Source organism: Talpa europaea (assembly GCF_964194135.1).
Source record: "Talpa europaea genome assembly, chromosome: 10".
Lineage (NCBI taxonomy): Eukaryota > Metazoa > Chordata > Mammalia > Eulipotyphla > Talpidae > Talpa > Talpa europaea.
In genome coordinates, this window is record NC_140077.1 from 80281617 (window position 1) to 80302378 (window position 20762).

Here is a 20762-nt window from a genome sequence, read left to right on the forward strand (position 1 = left end):
CGATTGAGAATGATATTGGCTATGGGCTTGTCATATATGGCCTTTATGATATTGAAGTATGTTCCTTGTATCCCGAGAATTTCATGGGCCTTTATCATAAATGGGTGTTGTACTTTGTCAAAAGCTTTCTCAGCATCTAGTGATATTATCATATGGTTTTTGTATTTCTTTTTGTTGATGTGTTGTATTACATTGATTGATTTTTGGATGTTAAACCATCCTTGTGCCTCTGGAATAAATGCTACTTGGTTGTGGTGAATTAAATTGTTCACACTGTTCATACTTCACTCATAGCAGGAATTTAGGAAACCTAAATAAGGGACCAGGAAAAAAACTAATTATAATAAAGTATTAAATTAAAATCAACAAGCAACTATAAGCCAGAGACACACTACAGGGAGTGGGGGAGGAGGGAGTAGGATCAAAAGAAGGGGGTGGGAATTGTATGGGGACTATAACCAAGAAGAAAATGCACACATTTTTCATATATTGCAAAAATGAAAAATGATGTAAAAAATATATAAAAGAAAAAATAATAAAAAATAAAAGTAACTGAATTATTTTGGAGAAGATAGTTTATATGAACAATCAAAATATATTTTATTTGTATAATTGAGCAGTATTGTAAATTTATATATATATATGTATATTCTTCAAACAACCTTCAATTTCTGGCCAATAAATAATAGTAAGCAATAAGTTGGCAGGTACTTTGAACCTTCTCCATGTATGCATAGCAATATTCTATAAATAGTATCATGTAATGATGCTATGCCCATATAATATGAATCAGGCAGAGTAGTTTGATCTCTTCCCCTTTATTAAGCTTCTCCTTTTATTAGTATTCCCTTTTGTAAAGTAAAAACATGGAAAAATAGTTTTCAAAATGCTTTTTAAATCTTAACTTTGGTGATGCTATGAGAAGTTTTCAAGCACTAATTTTTAATTAAATAATACGAATACTGTACCTTAAGAATTTGATAAGCTCATGCAGATTTCTGTAAAATTCCTTTCTAAACTGTCTTCTCTACTCGTACTATGATTCTTTACGTATGCATAAGAACAAAAAGGAAGAGGATGTGGAAGTTAACGTGAAAGTAACAACAGAGTCCACATTGTGTAGTTATTGTAGGTAAATCTCTAATATTGAAAGTACTTTACTTTTTTCCATAAAACATTAACATTTTCATAATATGATACTTATACAACTGACCTGATGAAACTTAGTATTGGAGTATACAATATTTACTACTTGTGACATGAATGAAATTTCACATAAAGCATTTAATTAGTAAATATTTAAATGGGGCAAATTTATTTCAAGAGTTTAAACAATTTTTTTTTTAAAGATTTATTTATACAAGCACTGGGTACAGTCAGAAGCGCGGGAGGGTGAGAGAATTCACCAGAGCCAGAGCGGGGAACAGAACAGGCAGACTTGATGAAATACACTGCTGAGGGGAGCAGTGGGTGGGCAGGAGAGGTCTGCGAGCCATGTGGGACCCTCGCCAGTGGCCGGGGATTGAACCGGCGCTGCAGAGGCTGCGGGCAGCTTCACAGCCCAGAGCTCAACTGCTGCACCACCAGGGGAGGCCCAAGAGTTTAAACCATTTATAAATGTTAGTGATATAGAAATTCTGGAGTGCAACATGACTAAATAAACACAAATTTAATATGTGAATATTCAGTTTGATGATGTAAAAGACATTTTTTTTGGCTATACAGTTTACTTATATATTACACAACAGAATGAATTTCAATGTCACATTTTTAATTTCCACGTTTCATTTATTATATTATTAAACTAGTACTAAGTGAAAGAAATGGTGGAGTTATAAATACTAATTACTAGGGAGAGTAAAACCTAATGCTTGTTTATAGCACTTGAATGTTTCAAGTAATATTGAGTAAAAGGTGGTGAGAAAAATCAATAGATTTAGGGGTTGTCATAGCTACTTCATTTGACAAAGAAGTACTTAGTCTTGCCATTTAATTATACTGGAGTCTACAGTTACAACAGTGGTGAAATAAACACTTTTGTCTGTTTTTTTCTCTATTATTTTATAAATTATATTTATATTTAGCTTATAGCTAAATGGACTGAATAAATTGGCGATTTAATATGGAGATCTGTGACTTTTGTTTTCTGACCCCCCCCTTTATTAATTCTGCAAATAATAAACATCATTGTGTGCTTGGCAATATTTCAGTACTCAGACAACATGGATTAAAAAAAAAAAACCTTGACCTTGTCCTAATAGACTTCCATTTTTCTAGAAGGTTACCAAACATATCAAATGACTACAATTGTTTTTAAAATATTAAGCAGGATAAAATGTTTAATATATGATGATCATACCAGGAGCAAAGATTTGAGGGGTGTGAAGAGTTAGTCCTAAAGATAGATAGGACAGTCGGGTTCCTGAGTCAGGAATATGCCTATAGTGTTGGTCTGAAAGGAAGACGTTAGCATAGCAGGGCCAAAGTGAACCATAGGTGGAAGAGTTGGAAATGAGACCCAGAGTTATAGGGAGGACTCAGATTGTATAGTGTGTTATAAAAAAAAATGAAAGAACATAAGTAAATAGGGACACTCTCAGGGCTTTAAGTAGAGAAGTAGCATGATCTTCCCCATGTGGTTGCAGGACAGTACTGGTGGTATGTTGACTATAGGCTGTTGAAGGAAGAAGGGAAGTGTTTATTTCGGTGATGGGAAAAAGAGGATGATGGCATGGATAACTGATAGGAGTGGAAATGGTGGTGGTGACTTCTGGTTACATTTTGATTCTGGAAACTGAATTTTCAAGGGTTTGGATGTAAGTTGAATATAAGAGAGAAGTCAGGATGTTTACAGGGTTTGGCTTAATGAACAAGTTGTATTTGGCACCCTCTGATGTTGAAGAATTTGAGAGGAACAAATGTATAGAGAAAGTTTAGGATTCAATTTAAACATGTTAACTTTGAGAAAGTCTGTTAGAAACCCAAGGAAAGAAGTTGAGAAAGGAATTGGATGATGCTTGGCGTGTTTAAGTCTGGTAAGAATGAATGGCAGTGAATGAAGCAATGTCTTAGAAAATGAAATTAGAGAACAGGGGCTTGAGGATTTCATTCTAAACTTGATGAAAATGAATGGAAAATTATGAAAAGAAAGGGAACAATATTTGACTTTCAATTCAAAAGGAGTACTGTGTATTTGGACTAGATATTTAACTATCTTTTGCTTGGGGACAGAAAGTAAATTAATTTATTATCAAAATGTTTATTAATTTGGAAGATATAACTTTAATATATTTATGTAAGGATATTTTAATCCACGACATAAGTAGTGGACAATTTTATGAGACCCTAAAGAAACTAGCTGGTGGACCTATTCAAAAATCAGAGAAAAACTCAAAATATAGATCAGAGTATTCACATTTATCAGATAAATTTTATTTTTGTATAATAACACTAGATATATTGTAATTTGTTCATTTTCATGTTGATTTAGAGCCAAAAGGTATAGAACTACTTTAGTCTCCAGTTTAATAGTAACACATGTGAAAGATTCACATAATTGGGGCCTCCCCGGTGGCGCAGCGGTTGAGCGCTGGGTTGCGAAGCTGCCTGCAGCCTCTGCGGCGCCGGTTCGATCCCCGGCTGCTCCCCGGCCACCGGAGGAGGACCCCACATGGCGCGCAGACCTCTCCTGCCGCCCACTGCTCCCCCCAGCAGTGTACCTCGGTTCCCCTGCCTGCTCTGCTCCCCGCTCTGGCTCTGGTGAATTCTCTCACCCTCCCGCGCTTCTGACTGTACCCAGTGCATGTATAAACGAAACAAACGAACGAACAAACAAATAAATAAATAAAACATGCCTCTATAAAAGAAAAAAAAAAGATTCACATAATTTTCTCAGGTTAAATAAAAATAGCATTTTACATAGTATGAGAAATTATTATAAATATGGATTTAACTACAGTTTTATTAGGAAATTAAATATTGCAGACTATAATGTGATTTATTCAACAGAAAATTTATATAGGTTATGATAAGTATTATCATTTATGCAATTTGCTATATTGAAAAATACGGCTACAGTATTTTGTAGTTCCTTTTGTGAAGAGATGGAATCTATTTCAAACTTCCTTCAATCTGTGCTGATCTTGTGACTTGCTTTGACAAATAGAATTGGGCAGATAAAAGCTAGGTCTTAAAAGGACTTGCATCTTCCTTTACTGCCCAGAGACAGTAAGGAAGCTGGTCAAGTATATTGGAAGGTGGGAGGTCACATGGAGAGGAAACACGGCATTGCCGCCAACAAGAAACACTAATCATTGTGCACGGGAATGAGCTTTAAACCTTTGATTCTGGCTGGAATTTTGGCTGAATGCAGACACATGAGTGAACAATGGAAAACCTGAGAATTTCCCACCTGCCTACAGAATCATGTGGAATGACAAATTACTATTGTTTTAAGTAACTGATTTTCAGATCTTATACAGTAATAGTAATAAAACTGAAACATGCATGAAATATTTTATGGAGTTTGTGTAAATTGTTTAAATATAGTTTAAACATGTTGTTCTTTGATCATTTAATAGTTACTGCATGTTTACTATGCACTTTTTGCTAAGGGCTCTAGGAAATAAAGATATAAATAAAATATAAATACTGTCAATAGATAGTAATTGAGTAGGGGTGATAAATACTAAACACTAAATGTAAATATTTTTGTTTAGTTTATCTAAGATGAATTCGTACTTGCCTTGGGAATTCAGAAGAAAGCATTCATGAGGATGGTCATATTTGAAGTATGGCTTCAGAAATGGGAATTACGTGTAGGTATTGGGGACAGAGGGATTTCAGTTGAAAGGACTATCTTGTGCAAAAGTACACATAGGAGGCAATGGTTATATATGATAAGTTAATCTAAATAGTCAGTGAAGGGGAGATAAATGAGAATAAATTTCCAGAAAAAGTAGATTAGTTCATGATGCTGGAGTCAACTCTTTGTACCACATATCCCATGCCAAATTACAAACCATCCTCCAAATTAGTAGCTTAAAACAACATAATTTGTTGTTTCTCTCAGCATTGTGATTGGTACCAGGGCAGTTTTTCCACTAGTCTTTCCTGCAATTACTTTTTTTTTAATTGAAATAATGTTGCATTATAACAGTATAGAAGTTTTACATGTGCACCATTAAGATACAACATGTATATATAGTATATTACATTCACCCCTAAATGTACAATACAATTACTTTCTTAACTCCAATCATGATGACCTGACAGGAGCTGGAGAGCCCAATATAGCCCTACTCTAGTGTTGGGCAGTTAGTGCTAGCTGTCAGCTGAGCCGTTTTCATTTTCTTCCACATAGCTCCTTATCCTGTAGTAGACAGCACTGGGCTACTTCACAGCCTGGTAGTCTCAGACTGACAAGAAAATGAGAACAAGATCTTCAGGTCTGCTAAGGTCTAGGCTCTGCAATTTATGCAGCATCACTTCTGCAGTATTCCATTGATCAAGACTTGTCCTAATTCAATAACATGGAGAAATAGAATTCAGTCTTAATGGGCGATACAATGTCATGTTGCAAAGGGGCATGAACATGGGAGACTTGATTTATTGACAGCTGCTATTAAAATGATCATACCAAAAAATAGAGTTTTCTTAAACAGTGAGAAATCCAATGACTTTTTGAACCGGAGAGTGACATATTGCAGCTATATTTAAGGAATATGAATATGGCCTTTATGAATAGAAAACATTTATAAAGACAGACAAACTGAAGACCAAGCACCACATCAGGAGACTTTTCTGTTGTTTGGGTCAAGATAATATAAGTCTGAAGTAGGAAATGTACATTTTTTTATATGAACAGAGATTTATATTTAAGTATAATATAGTTAAGTCCTTAAATAACATGGGTTTATAAAATATATAACTCAATTATCTTTTCATTCTGTTTTCTCTAGAAATGTGAATATTTGCATGGATTGTTTACATTTTCAAATATGTACTATTTAAAATTAAATGAAAGACCTGCTCCACAGAAATGTCTATTATCAAGCAAATGTGTTCTTTGTATTAAGGCTCCATCTCAATAGTCATATAATTTGCCTGCTTATTATATTACATAGAGGCAGCTGAGCAAATAAACTGATTTGAGTCAACTCAAATGACCTGGTAGGTCACACAAAATTCTTAAGCATAGGACAAGGGCAGTTTTACTGAGCCATTCTGGAGACCTTAAGTTAAGAAGGAAAGAAGAAGTACAAAAGAACAATTTTGCCCCAAAAGTAAAATGATGACAAATACCCTATTGAATCTATTCTGTTTCTTGATGCCTCTTCTTGTGTACCTAACCCTCTACCTGACTACCGGCTAATAGTCTGTCTTAAGAAATAAAAGATTTAAGATAATTGAATATTTATTCTATAACTTAGAAAAAAAAATGGGCAGGCATGTTAAAATGTCAGAAAAAGGATTGACTGTTACTTCCTCATGGTCATAATAATAATAGAACTATATCTGCTTCTTGTGCATAGAAGGTAAAATCAGTGTTCAAAATTGTATACTGAAATTTTGACAGCTCTGTGATGGTATAATTTACATACCATAAAATTCACTCATTTTCAGTGTATATTTCAATCACTTTTAATATCCTACATGGTTCTTCATTCCTCACCACAATCCAGTTTAGAACATTTTCTTCATCTCTTTTCCCATCATCAAACCAGACAACCATTAATTTGCTTTTTATATCTTTTCTGTACATATCATATAAACAGACTCAAGTAACAGGTAATCTCTAACATCTGACTTCTTTTACTCAGCATGTTTTTGTGGTTTGTGTAGTAACAGGAATCATTACATTATTTGATTCCTTTTCTCTTGCAGAATAGTATTCCATTTTATTCTGATTTTATGTTGCAAGTGTCACTCCCTCAGACATTGCATGACATGTATGTGTCTATCTTAGTCTCACTTTTTAAATGTAGCAGTGCTATATCTAATGGTATTTAACACCACTATAAAGACTTCAGTTTGTAACAATTTCTATGATGTGCCCTAACTTTCATACCATCAGTAGGCTTGTACAAATGACTTACCCAGTTAAGGAGTCTTTTTGTGAGATACTTGTCAGTTATTGTCTCCTTAAATTTTTCTACCTAAGTGTGTGCATGCACACACACATAGTAAAGTGTCTACTGCTAAAGAAAAAAAAAGACTTGCTGTTTTGAAGGGAATGAATTTAGTTATTTGTGTTCTCTGTGTCCTTGATACATATTCAAAATGTTTGTATAAATCACAAATGAAATCCAGTTTATTAATTTTATATGCCATTGAAATATACTTTGTGATATTTTGGTTTTTCTTTTTTTGTGATTTTTAAATTATTTATTTTATTTAGGTAACATTGGTTTACAACATTAGCTATGGTTTAGAGATCTAGGGTTGTAGCTTTTAGGAGTATATTACTACACCATGCCCACCAGCAAAGCACTTAAAGTCATCCACCACAGTCCATCATACCTCCTCCCCACTTTACGCAGTCTCCCTTCCTCCCAGTCTGGTAGCCTCAATTGTACAATCATCTTTCTAGGGTTTGTTATTTCTTTTATCTGACCCTTTTTCATTGCTTCTCTATATTCCACATATTAAGTGAAACCATCCAGTATTTGTCTTTTCACCACTGACTTATTTTGCTTAGCATAATCTCCTCCAGTTCCATCCATGTTAGTGGTATTTTGCCTATAATTGTGACTATTAATTAAAATAATGTATCTGTTTAATGAGAAAAAACTTAAAAATGTATTTCTTTATATATATATATACATATATATATATATATATATAGAGAGAGAGAGAGAGCAATATATGGCCCTGTTAAATGGCTTCATGAAATGTATTTTGGCTTTCAAAAGAATAATGAAAATTAAGCTGCTCCATTGGAATGTTTTAATCTTAATGCACATTTGTTTCTTTAGCATTTGTGGAATCCAGCATCTGGAGCGAATAGGAAAGAAGCTGAATCTCTTTGACTCCCTTTATTTCTGCATTGTTACCTTTTCGACTGTGGGCTTTGGGGATGTCACTCCTGAAACATGGTCCTCCAAGCTTTTTGTTGTTGCTATGATCTGTGTCGCTCTTGTGGTTCTACCCATACAGGTAAACATAACATGTTAACTTTTATAGAAATGTATAAAATTTTATAAAATCAAATCTTCCCTGTTTAATGTGAAATGCAGGGTGATGTTTTAAATCTAACAATAATGTGTTAACACATGTTGCAAGTACATCTAATCAATTAATTTATATTGTTTCATATATGTCTTCTTATATTATAAACTGAAATTTTTCTCCAGCCTTAACTCCTAGTTCACATATTTTAAATTTTCAAAATGTTTCTTCTAAGTATATGGTGTTTAACTATATTAATTACATGTAGGATTGTAGGATAATATTTAAAATTATAGAATGATAGATCCCAGAAATAAATTTGTGAGGAGTCGATTTCTCTTGATTTTTGAAACAGTCTAATAACCATTTGTTATTAGACTATATACCTTGGTCTAAAAAAAATTGACTATATACCTTGGTCAACTAAATCAAACAAGATCTAAAGATGATATATAACCACTCTAAGTATGTAAAGAGTGGTTGCAAAAAGAAAGAAATATAAGATGGGACTAAAGCTAAATAGAGCACTCTCCACCTCTTTTCTGCAATCAGCTCTGAGTTCAGTGAGTGGACAGGACAGAACCACGGTATGGCTAACACAATTGAAATGTGTATATTTCAATATAGAACCTTTGGCTATAGTGTGTCTAAATATACTTTCTTTGGGTTAAAAAATGGTCTTCCCACTCCTGTCCAATGATGCATATCTTCCTTCTGTATACTTGCCTTACCAGTATGTCTGATTGCATGAGGTGTGGATTAAACTTGACAGAAGAATGTGAAAAAATGTCAATGAGGTTGTCTGACCAAGCATGTGACATAATAAGACTACATTCTCCACTGGACATAAAGCAGAGACATGAATCTGTTAGTGACCTGCTATGAGATAATAAAATAAATCATATTAATATGTTTCCTTCGAGACCTGAAGCCTTAGGAAGGTATTAGCAAACTCTGCAACAATAATATGAAAAGTCTGTTGTTGAAGAGAACACAATTTTAATCTCAATGAGTCACATCTAAGAAATTATGTGTATCTAATGGCAATGATGTATTGCATTTATTTTTATTTTCTTGTCCAGAGTTTTTAAATTGCATGTGGAAAATATGTTACAGGTTGAACAACTGGCCTATTTGTGGATGGAGAGACAAAAGTCGGGTGGAAATTATAGTAGACACAGAGCTCAAACTGAAAAGCATGTTGTTCTGTGTGTCAGCTCTTTGAAGATTGATTTACTTATGGATTTTTTAAATGAATTCTATGCTCACCCAAGACTACAGGTATCATTAAATTACATTATGCTCCTGGTGGATCATACCTACTAACATATTGTCAAAGTCAGTTAGCTGATGGTGCAGCCTGTGTTCTGGAGGATTTTATTTATACATGCAAATTTAGAAAGAGTAAATGAAGAAATACAAATTTAGCCAGGAACATAGAAAAAATGCTGCGGGAATACACAGTATTTTAAGTTTCCTTCTGTATCTACAAAAAAGACAGATGGAATTTTGTTAATGCTACAAAGAAAGGTTTTCTTTGAATTAAGAGGATTGCTTTTTCCTCCCTTGGGTAGTGCATAAGTGATATTTTTATGAAACAGTGAAATGTAACATGAAATAGTAAAACAATGAAAAAATCATTTCAATGTTATCTGTTCTCTTGAATAGTTCAGGGATTTATCAAGTGTTAGTGATGGAAATGTGGAAATATAGAAGTTGCATTTTTTCTTTTTTTTTCTTGACTGCAACTAGATTCTACTTATTTAACAATACATGGAAAAAATGGGTAATAATAGCTGAATTGAGAACATAAATTCAGAAAAATGTCTATGTGATAAAATTCTCAGATATTTCTTTCACTTGTCACTGTTCTGGGCCAGTTTAGACTTAGGTAATTTCATTTTCTGCCTAATGTATTTAGTCCAGTCCAAACAGCAAAGAACTATTTTAATATCCTGTATTTCCTCAATAAATATGTATCAAGAGAATGGAAAATCCTGAAATAAAAACAATACTGAGTATATCTAACTCACTTAGCATAATTACCTCAAGATCCTTTCATTTGTTCCCAAAGCACCATTTAATCTTTTTGTAATAGCTGAATGAGTAGTATTTCATTGAATATATATTCTGTAATTTATCCATTCATCAATCCATGGGCATTTAGCTTGGTTCCATGTCTTTGATACTGTGAATAATGTTAATATAAATTTAGGCATGCATAAATCTTTTTGTATTAGTGCTTTCATATTCTTTGGGTAAATACCTAAAAGTAGTATTGCTGGAACATATGGTATATCCATTTTTAGTTTTTAGAGGAATATCCATACTGTTTTACATAGAGGTTTCACCAAATTACATTCCCACTAACAGTGGATAACTGTTCCCTTCTCTCTATATCCTTGCCAGCATTTGTTTCCAGTCTTTTTGATACAGACCATTCTCACAGAAGTGAGGTGTTATCTTAAGATTTTGATTTGCATTTTCCTTATAATAAGTGATATTGAACATTTTTTCATGTGCCTACAGGCCATCTGAATGTCTCCCATGTGTCTGTTCAGGTTTTTTGCCCATTTTTGAATGGGTTGTTTGCTTTTTGTTGTAGAGTTGGATAAATTCTCTGTTTTGAAAATGAACATGTTATATGATATGAAAATATAGTCTACAAGTCCTTAGGTTGCCTTTTTGTTTATGTGATGGTTTCTTTTATGGTAAAAATGCTTTTTAGTATGATGTATTCCCATTTATTTATTTTTGTTTTATTTCCCTTGAGATTGGACTTGTGTCCCCAAATATATTTCTGTGGTAGATATCTAGTTATAGATCAACTGTGTTTTCTTTTAATTTTTTCAGGTCTTACATCAAAGTCTTTAACTCTTTTTGAATTAATTTTTGTTTATGAAGTTAAAAATTATCTAGTTTCATTTTTCACATGTTCTTTCCAAGTTTCCAAATGCAATTTGTTGAAGAGGGTTTCCTTTCTTGATTGTATAGCCATGGCCCTATTGTCAGATGTAAACTGTACATATTTATGTCAGCTTATTTCTGTACTCTCTTCTATTTATTGCGTCATGTTTTTGTTCCAAGGCATATTCTTTTGATTACTATAGCTGTGTAATATAGTTTGAAGTCAGGGAGTATGATGGCTCCATTTTCTTCTCTCAATATTGCTTTTGCTCTTAAGGTCCTCTCTTGGTTTCATACAAATTTTACAATTGTTTCATTTCCTTGAAAAACGTCCTTGGAAATTTGGTCGGTATTGAATTGAATCTGTAATTCCTTTAGGTAATATGGCTATAATAGCAATGTTTAGTCTTCCAGTTCATTCACATGGGGTATCTTTCCATTTCCTTGTGCCTTTTTTAATTTCCTTTGACAGTGTCAGAGTTTTCAATATATAAGTTTTTAATATTCTGTTGCATTTTTGTGGTATCTGTTGTAATTTTGCCTTTCATTTCTGATTTTTTTTTCATAGAGGTTTCACCAAATTATGCTCCCACTTTGGGGTTTTCTGTTTTCTTAGTGAGTCTAGCTAAGATTTTATCAATTTTGTTTATTCTTTTAAGTCAACAATCCTTGGTTTTATTCATATATTTTCATTCATATTTTTATGTCTATTTTAGTTCTAATTTTTATTACTTCGTTCCTTCTACTGATTTTGGTTTCATTAGTTCTTCTTTTTCTAACTCCTTTATATGTATATTTAGAATTTTTATTTGAGATTTTTATTGCTTGTTGATGTGGCCCTGTGTTGCTTTGTACTTTCCTTTTTTTTTATTAAATAATAAATTTTATTCTTATATTCCCCCATACAACTGCACATGCCCCATTCTGACCCCAATCCCTCCCCTCCCGGCCCCCACCCCCCAAAAAGTGTCTCTGGTTCATAGTTTTTGTTGATTTTGATTTTCACTTTCTTATAGTTATTCTTTTTCCTGATCCCTTATTTAAGTTTTCTAGATTCCTGCTATGAGTGAGACCATCCGGTATTTTTCTTTTTGGCTTATTTCGCTGAGCATATCCCTTCCAGCGCCATCCATGTTGCTGCAAATTGCATGTGTTTATCTTTTTTGAATGCTGAGTAATATTCCATGGTATATATGTACCACATCTTCTTGATCCAGTCATCTATTTTTGGGCATTTGGGCTGTTTCCAAAGCTTAGCTATTGTAAGTAGTGCTGCTATAAAAATAGGGGTGCAGGTGTTCTTTGGAATTGATGTTTCTGTGTCCTTTGGGTAAATACCTAGGAGTGGAATAGCTGGATCATATGGAAGCTCTATGTTTAGTAGGTCTGAAATCTCCACACAGCTCTCCATAGTGGTTGGACCAGTTTGCATTCCGACCAACAGTGCAGAAGAGTTCCTTTTTCTCCACACCCTCGCCAACATTTGTTGTTGCTAGTTTTTTTAATATGTGCCATTCTCACTGGTGTAAGATGGTATCTCATGGTAGTTTTGATTTGCATTTCCCTGATTACAAGTGATGTTGAACATTTTTTCATATGTCTGTTGGCCATTTGCATTTCCTCTTCAGAGAAGTTTCTTTTTAGCTCTTCTGCCCATTTTTTGACTGGGTTATTTTCTTTGTTGTTGTTGAGTCTCATCAGCTCTTTGCAGATTTTTGTGATCAGTCCTTTATCATTAGTGTTGGGTGCAAAAATGTTCTCCCAGTTGGTGGGGTTTCTCTTTGTTTTTGTTATTGTCTCTTTTGCTGTGCAGAAGCTCTTTAATTTGATGTAGTCCCAGCTGTTTATCTTTGCCTTCACTATCACTGCTTTGGGTGATGTGTCTCTAAAGATGTCTTTGATATGCAAATCACATAGTGTTTCACCTATATTTCCTTCTATGTATTTTATGGTTTCAGGTCTTATGTCTAGTTCTTTAATCCATTTTGAGTTGATTTTTGTGTATGGTGTGAGGTAGTGGTCAAGCTTCATTCTTTTGCATGTAGCGACCCAGTTTTCCCAGCACCATTTATTGAACAAACTTTCTTTGCTCCAATGCATAGTCTTTGCTCCTTTGTCAAAAATTAGTTGACCATAAATCTGTGGGTTTATTTCTGGATTTTCTATTCGATTCCATTGGTCTGTATGTCTGTTCTTGTTCCAATACCATGCAGTTTTGATGATTATGGCTTTGTAGTATAGTTTGAAGTCTGGGAGTGTGATGCCTCCATTCCCTTCTTTTTTTTTCAGGAGAGCTTTGGCTAATCGGGGTTTTTTGTGATTACATATGAATTTCATCAATAATTGTTCTATTTCTTTGAAGAATGACATTGAAATTTTGATTGGAATAGCATTGAATCTGTATATTGCTTTTGGAAGGATGGCCATTTTAATAATGTTTATTCTTCCAATCCATGAGCAGGGGATGTCTTCCCATTTCTTTGTGTCTTCTTCTATTTCTTTTAACAGTGTTTTATAGTTTTCTTTGTATAGGTCCTTTACCTCTTTTGTTAGATTTATTCCCAAATATTTGATTTTTTTTGTTTCAATAAAAAAAGGGATGGTTTTTTTTTTATTTCTTCTTCTTCAGATTTATTGTTTGTGTATAGGAAGGTTACTGACTTTTGCGTGTTGATTGTGTATCCTGCCACTTTACTGAACTGATTGATCAGTTGAATTAGTTTTTCTGTGGAGTTTTTGGGGTTCTCTATGTATATTATCATATCATCTGCAAATAGTGATAGCTTGACTTCTTCTTTTCCTATTTGGATTCCTTGGATGTCTTTCTCTTGTCTTATTGCTCTGGCTAGGACTTCCAGTATTATATTGAAAAGCAGTGGTGAGAGTGGACATCCTTGTCTTGTTCCAGATCTTAATGGAATTGCTTTCAGCTTTTCACCATTGAGAATGATACTGGCTGTTGGCTTGTCATAGATGGCCTTTATGATGTTGAGGTATGTTCCTTGTATCCCAAGAATTTCAAGGGCTTTTATCATGAATGGGTGTTGCACTTTGTCAAAAGCTTTCTCAGCATCTATTGATATTATCATATGGTTTTTATATTTCTTTTTGTTGATGTGTTGGATAACGTTGATTGATTTTCGGATGTTAAACCATCCTTGTGTCCCTGGAATGAATCCTACTTGGTTGTGGTGAATTATCTTGTGGATACATTGTTGGATTCTGATAGCTAAAATTTTATTGAGGATTTTTGCATCAGTGTTCATTAGGGAGATTGGCCTGTAGTTTTCCTTTTTTGTGTTGTCCTTGTTCGGTTTTGGTATTAGTGTAATGTTGGCTTCATAGAACGTGTTTGGAATTGTCCCTTCCTTCTCAATTTTTTGGAAGAGTTTGTGAAGGATAGGCACTAATTCGTCTCTGAATCTTTGGAAGAATTCACTTGTAAATCCATCAGGTCCTGGGCTTTTGTTTTTGGGGAGGTTTTTGATTACCATTTCAATTTCGCTGCTTGTATTTAGTCTGTTTAGGTGTTCTATTTCTTCTTTATCTAGCTTTGGGTGATTGTAGAGTTGTAGGAATTTGTCCATCTCCTCTAGATTGTTAAACTTGTTTCCATATAACTGTTCATAGTAGTTACTGATTATTCTTTTGATTTCTGCTGTGTCCGTTGTGATTTCTCCTCTTTCATTGATGATCCTGTTTATTTGTGCTTTCTCCCTTTTTTCCTTTGTGAGCCTGGCTAGGGGTTTGTCTATTTTATTGATTTTTTCAAAGAACCAGCTCTTGGTTTCATTGATCTTTTGGATTGTTTTTTTAGTTTCAATTTCATTTATTTCTGCTTTGGTTTTTATTATTTCTTTTCTTCTACTGGTTTTGGGGTTTTTTTGTTGTTCTTTTTCTAGATCTTTGAGCTTCGAGATTAGGTTGTTTCTTTGAGTTCTTTCTTGTTTCTTGATGTGAGCATCTATTGCTATATATTTTCCTCTTATTACTGCTTTTGCTGCATCCCATACATTTAAGATATTGGTGTCCTCCTTGTCGTTCAATTCAAAGAATTTTTTAATTTCTTCTTTGATCTCCTCATTAGTCCAGTGGTCTTCCAGTAGTGTGGTTTTTAATCTCCATGAGGTAGGAAAGTTCCTTGCCTTCTTTTTATGGTTTATTTCTAGTTTGATGCCTTCATGGTCAGAAAAGATGGTTGATATGATTTCAATCTTGGTGTATCTGTTGATGTTTGTCTTGTGCCCCAGTATGTGATCGATCCTGGGGAATGATCCATGTGCGCTTGAGAAAAATGTGTCCTCCGTTTTTTTGGGGTTTAGTGTTCTATAGATGTCTGTTAAGCCCAATTGCTCTAGGTCCTTATTTAGAGCTTTGGTTTCTTTACTTATTTTTTGTCTTGTTGATCTATCCATTGTTGATAGTGGTGTGTTGAAGTCTCCCACTACGTATGTGTTTTCTCTGATGTCTGTTTTCAGAGAGGACAACAGTTGTCTGATATATTTTGGTGCTCCTTCGTTTGGTGAGTATATGTTAATGAGTGTTATTTCTTCTTGAAGTATTGTCCCCTTGATCATAATGTTGTGACCATTGGGGTCTCTTTTTATCTTTTTGAGTTTGAAATCTGTTTTATCTTATATAAGTATAGCTGTTCCTGCTTTCTTTTTTGGTCCATTTGCTTGTAGGATTGTTTTCCATCCTTTAACTTTGAGCCTATTTTTATCTTTTGTAGCTAAATGTGTTTCCTGGAGACAGCAAAAGGTTAGGTTTTGTTTCTTAATCCAGGCTGCAACTCTGTGTCTTTTTATTGAAGAGTTTAGTCCATTTACATTTAGAGTTAATATTGATATGTTAGCATCTGTATTTGCCATTGTGATTGTCTTTCCTTTGATTTTATTTATTTATTCTTTTAATAACTTTTTTTTTTGGCCTTCTTTCATTGTTATTCATCCCTCGGAGGTTCTGGCTTTAGGACTCCTTGTAGTATTTTTTGGAGTGGGGGTTTAGTTGTAATGAAATTCTGGAGTTTCTGTTTGTCTGGGAAGGTCCATATTCTTTCTTCAAAGAGGAAGGAGAGCTTTGCGGGATAGAGTATTCTTGGTTGGCATCTGTTTTCTTGGAGTCTGTTGACTATGTCCCTCCACTCTCTCCTTGCCCGTAGTGTTTCTTCGGAGAAGTCTAATGTCAGCCTGATTGGCTTTCCTTTGAATGTTATCCGTTTCTTCCCTCTTGCCAGCTTCATTATTTTTTCCTTGTCCTGGATTCTTGGGAGCTTTACTATTATGTGTCTTGCTGTATTTTTCCTTTCGTCGTGGAAGTTTGGTGTTCTTGCTTCTTGTATATCAATTTTCAGCTCCTTCTTCACATTTGGGAAGTTCTCTTCAATTATCTCTTTGAATATTTTCTCTGTTCCTACATCTCTCTCCTCTCCTTCTGGTATTCCTATAACTCTTATATTTCCTTTCTCATGGAGTCAGATATTTCCCGAAGTCTTTCTTCATTCCTTTTCCTTCGTACTTCTCTTTCCTTTTCTGTTTTGGTTCTTTTTATTTCTGTGTCTTCAAGAGTACTTATTCGTTCTTCCATTTCATCTATTCTGCTTTCATTGCTTTTCCCAGAATTCTTTAGTTCTTCCATTAATTCTTTGATCTCCTGCATTTCTTTTCCTTCCCTCTTTAGGGACTCAATTTCATTCTTCTGACCATTGTTTTCCCTCTCTAGGGACTCAATTGCATTCTTCTGATCGTTGATTATTTTTCCCTTATCATTGTTTTCCTTTATGACTTCTGTCAGTTTTTTAATCATGGCAATTTTAAATTCTCTTTCTGGAAGGCTCAGAAGTTCTTCCAAGTTACTGTCGTTGCAATCTGGGGGCTGGTTTTCTTTTTGTGGTGTGCTTTTTCCCTGGGGAGTTGCTAGGTTTCGTGTGGTTCTTCTACTCCCTACTGTCTTTTTTCTAATTTGCCGCATGCGTTGGGACACTGTGTTGTTGGGACTGGCCGGCATCTTGGGTGAGCTTCTCTGCTCCCCTCTGGTTCCTCCAGGAGCCATATGTCAGTTTCAAGCAGTCTTTACTGGAGAAAGGTCCCTGTTCTAAAATGCCGATGTGGGGACACACTCCCGTGTGCGCCTGGTCTGCCCCGGCGGTGGGTTCCTGCTCCCCCTCTGGGCTTGGACTGCAGGCCAGAGGGGGTCTGGCATGGGCGAACTTCCCCCGCTCACCTCTGGCTCCTGAGGAAGCCTTCTGCAGGTAGTCTTTACTGAAGAAATGTCCCTGTTCTAAAATCGTGTTGTGGGTCACACTCCCTGCGCGTCCGGTCTCAGGCACACTCTTCTGAGCACCTGGTCTGCCCCGGCTGTGGGTGCGCGCTCCCCCTGTGGGCTCAGACTACTGGTCGGAAGGGGCCAGGTGTGGGCTAACTCCCCAGCTGGCCATTGCTCCTCCAGGAGCCTCTGCTGGTTCAAGTCGCTAGGTGGCGCCAGAGATCTCTCCTAGAGCCCTTGGGGAGCTGATTTTCCACCCTGTGGGACAGGGAACAGAGCGGGAATGGTAGGGTAAACCTCAACGGCTTTGGGGTGCTGTGTCTGCCTTGTGCCCCACCGTCGTGGGGAACCCATGCCCCTAATTTCGTGCCCAGGGTCTCAGTTCCAAAGCCCTCAGTTCCAGGACTTGGGCTGTAGCCCAGTTCAGTGGCGCGGGAATGGCGCCTTTTGAATCCCGCTCCTGTGCCTGGGCGCCTGGTTCCTGCTCACTCAGTGAGTGCCTCCACGTGTCTCCCCGCAAACCTAGGTCGCAGGCGCGGGGACCTGCTCTTGCTTTTCAACCGCACTGCTTTTCTGCGTGATCCCGATTCCGGTCTGTGCTGCTTTTCCAGCACGCCTCAGTGCAAGCTTATCGGGCGGCTCGGGGCTGTGTGCTGGTGCTGGCCTCCTCCTGGGGGGCGGGGCTCTCTTTAATGGCGCCTGGAGCTCACCTCTGCGGCGGATCCTGCAGGATTCTCCACAGCTCCCGTTCATGGGGTGTGGTGGCTGAAATAGTTCCTTTCCACTCACAGTCCCGCTTGCTGCGTCGTTTGTTCTTGTTGGCCGTTTTGGTTTGTTGTTTTCCTCCTCTCTGTGGGTTGGGAGAGTGCCCACTCTGTGGGCAGGGGAGGGGAGCAGGGTTCTGCGCTTTCCTCCCTTCTGGTCCTCTTTTATGGCCACTTTCTTCTTCGGGCAGTTTGCTGGAGTCACCCGTTTATCTTCCGTGTCCCAGTTCTCACTGGGACCTGCCGCTTTTCCTCCCTATTAACTTTTTTTAATGGGAGATCTTACTCGCAGCGTCTCCTAGCCGCCATGTTGCTCCGCCCATTCTGTACTTTCCTTTTAATACCATCTTTAGTGCATGCAATAGGATCTGGTAGCTTATCTCTTCATTACAGTTGGTCTCCAGTTTTTTTTTAATTTTTTTTGATTTCTTCATTGTTTATTCTCAGCATTATAGGGTTTTGTCCAGGTTCGTTTTGTGCTTGATTTCTAGCTTTACATCATTGTGATCAGAAGATACTTGATATATTTTTAATTTTTATGTGTTTTTGAGACATATTTTATGTTCTGGTATGTGATCTGTCCTTGAGAAACTTCCATGTGCTCTTGAGCAGAATGTGCATTCCATGTACAGAATGCTCTGTCACTGTTTATTAAGTCCATCTGATCATTTGCTTCATTCAAGGACACTATTTCCTTGTTTTCTTTCTGTCTGAATGTTCTACCATTGGTATAAGTAATATGTTGACATCCCTATGGTTATCATGTTGCTATTGATGTGTTACTTTAGGTGTGTTAATAGTTATTTTATATAATTGGGTATACCTTTCTTGGGTATGTAAATATTGATTATAATTATATCACCCCGTGGTTCTCATTTCTTCAGTTTCTTCATTTCTTCTAGGTGTCTCCATTCTAGGTTTTTGTTTAGTGGTTACCACAAGGGTCTTATCAAGCTTTCTATATCTGAAATAGTCTTTGCTGTTATCAACTCAGTGTCCTTTAAATGTATACATATTTTCTTTTGCTTCTTCCCCTTCAATGTTTTGTTCTTGTCTCATATTACTCTTGGTATATTCCTGATCATGTATTACTCTTTATCACCTTGGTCAAAGTTTTGTGTTCATGTGCTTTTTCTTTTCATGTGGAACTCCTTTTAACATTTCTTGGAGGACTGGTCTGGAGGTAGTAAACTCCATTAGGTTTTGTAAGACTGGGGAAGTCTTTTTCTTCATCATATTTGAATGATAATTTTGCATGATAGGAAATACTTTGTTGGAAGTTTTTAATCTTTTAAATTGTAAATATTTTATTTTACTCTCTTTTAGCCTTGAAAACATCTTTTCAGAAATCTGATAAAAGTCTGTTTGAGTTGCCTTTGTATGTTGTTTTTTTAGTTTCTTAATAGCCTTTGATATTTTTTCTTTAGCATTGACTTTTGTTAATTAACAATGATATTTCTTTGTGAAGGTCATTTTGCATTTAGAAATTTGGGTGTTCTTTTGGTTTTCTGCACATTCATGTTTAATTCTTTCCTTATATTTGGGCAGTTATCAGCTCTGTTTCTTTAAATAAGGCCTCCCCCTCTCTCTTCACCTTCTACGATACCCATTATTTTTATGTTTCTTCTTCTAATGGAGTCTGATGTTTCTCATAGAGCTTCTATATTTTTCCTAAATCTTGGGTTTCTTCTTATTTGCTTGAGCCATTTGTACATTTGAATCTTCAATTCCCAAAATTCCCTCTTCTGCCAGCTTAAGTCTACTTAATATGTTTTCCATATTTGTTCTCATTTAATTCATCTTCTTTTGAATTTTATTTATAGTATCTTCAATCTCTTTAGTGAAGAACTCTTTGTCCTCCACATCTCTTTTCTAATATTCTGAACTCTTTTGTCTTTCATTTTTTTAAAGATTTATTTATTTATGCATATAAGACCTGGGGTACAGGCCAGAGATGTGGTGGGTGAGAGGATACACCAGAGACAGTTGGGAACAGAACAGGGGGATTGACCGAAGTACATTGCTGAGGGGAATAGTGGGCGAGTCAGGAGAGGTCTGCTTTGCCATGTGCGTTGCTCCCTGTCCGGCCAGGGATCAAACTCATGCTGCAGAGGCTGTGGATTGCTTCATAGTGCGGTGTTCAACCCCTTGCGCCACCAGGGAGGCCTGACTTTTGTATTTTATTGACCTGCTAAAACCTCTTTAAGATTGTTACTCTAATTTTTTTTTTTTTCCTGGCAGGTCTAAAATCTGTGTCCTTCATATAAGTCTCTGGAGTTATATTTTTCTCTTTCTACTTTTCCATTTTGTGTTCAGTAGCTCTTTATTACTAGGCATGAGACTTGCTTTATTTGCTTTTGCTCATTGGGGTGCTATGGCTTTCATTTAAAAAAAAAAATCGTATTTGTTTACATTGGCATCCAGTAAGTGAGTGGAATGATATTTGAGTCCAAAGACTTGATCTCAGTCTTGTGATGAGGGAGGTTGTTAAAGTGAAAGAGATTTACACTGCTTCTTTTTCCCTTGCTCATCAGAACAAACCCTCTTCACTGCTACAGAGAGTATAAATTCCAGAGTCCCATCTTATTTTAGCTTTTCCCTCTGGTGCACATTGTGCAACATGTCTCTCTCCCTCCATCTTGGCAGAAAGGGATACTC

At 35.9% G+C, this 20762-nt stretch overlaps 1 protein-coding gene across 3 annotated transcripts in view; it reads left to right on the plus strand.

Moving 5' to 3' along the window:
- KCNT2 (potassium sodium-activated channel subfamily T member 2) overlaps window positions 1-20762 on the plus strand; it is a gene marked incomplete at both ends in the record, with an annotated part of 316392 nt that overhangs the window by 155276 nt on the left and 140354 nt on the right. For all 3 annotated transcript variants that reach the window (XM_084246074.1, XM_084246075.1, XM_084246076.1), the window contains 2 exons: window positions 7977-8157; window positions 9286-9450. In XM_084246074.1, coding sequence (XP_084102200.1) covers window positions 7977-8157; window positions 9286-9450 — 346 coding nt within the window. The remainder of the gene's footprint in view (window positions 1-7976; window positions 8158-9285; window positions 9451-20762) is intronic.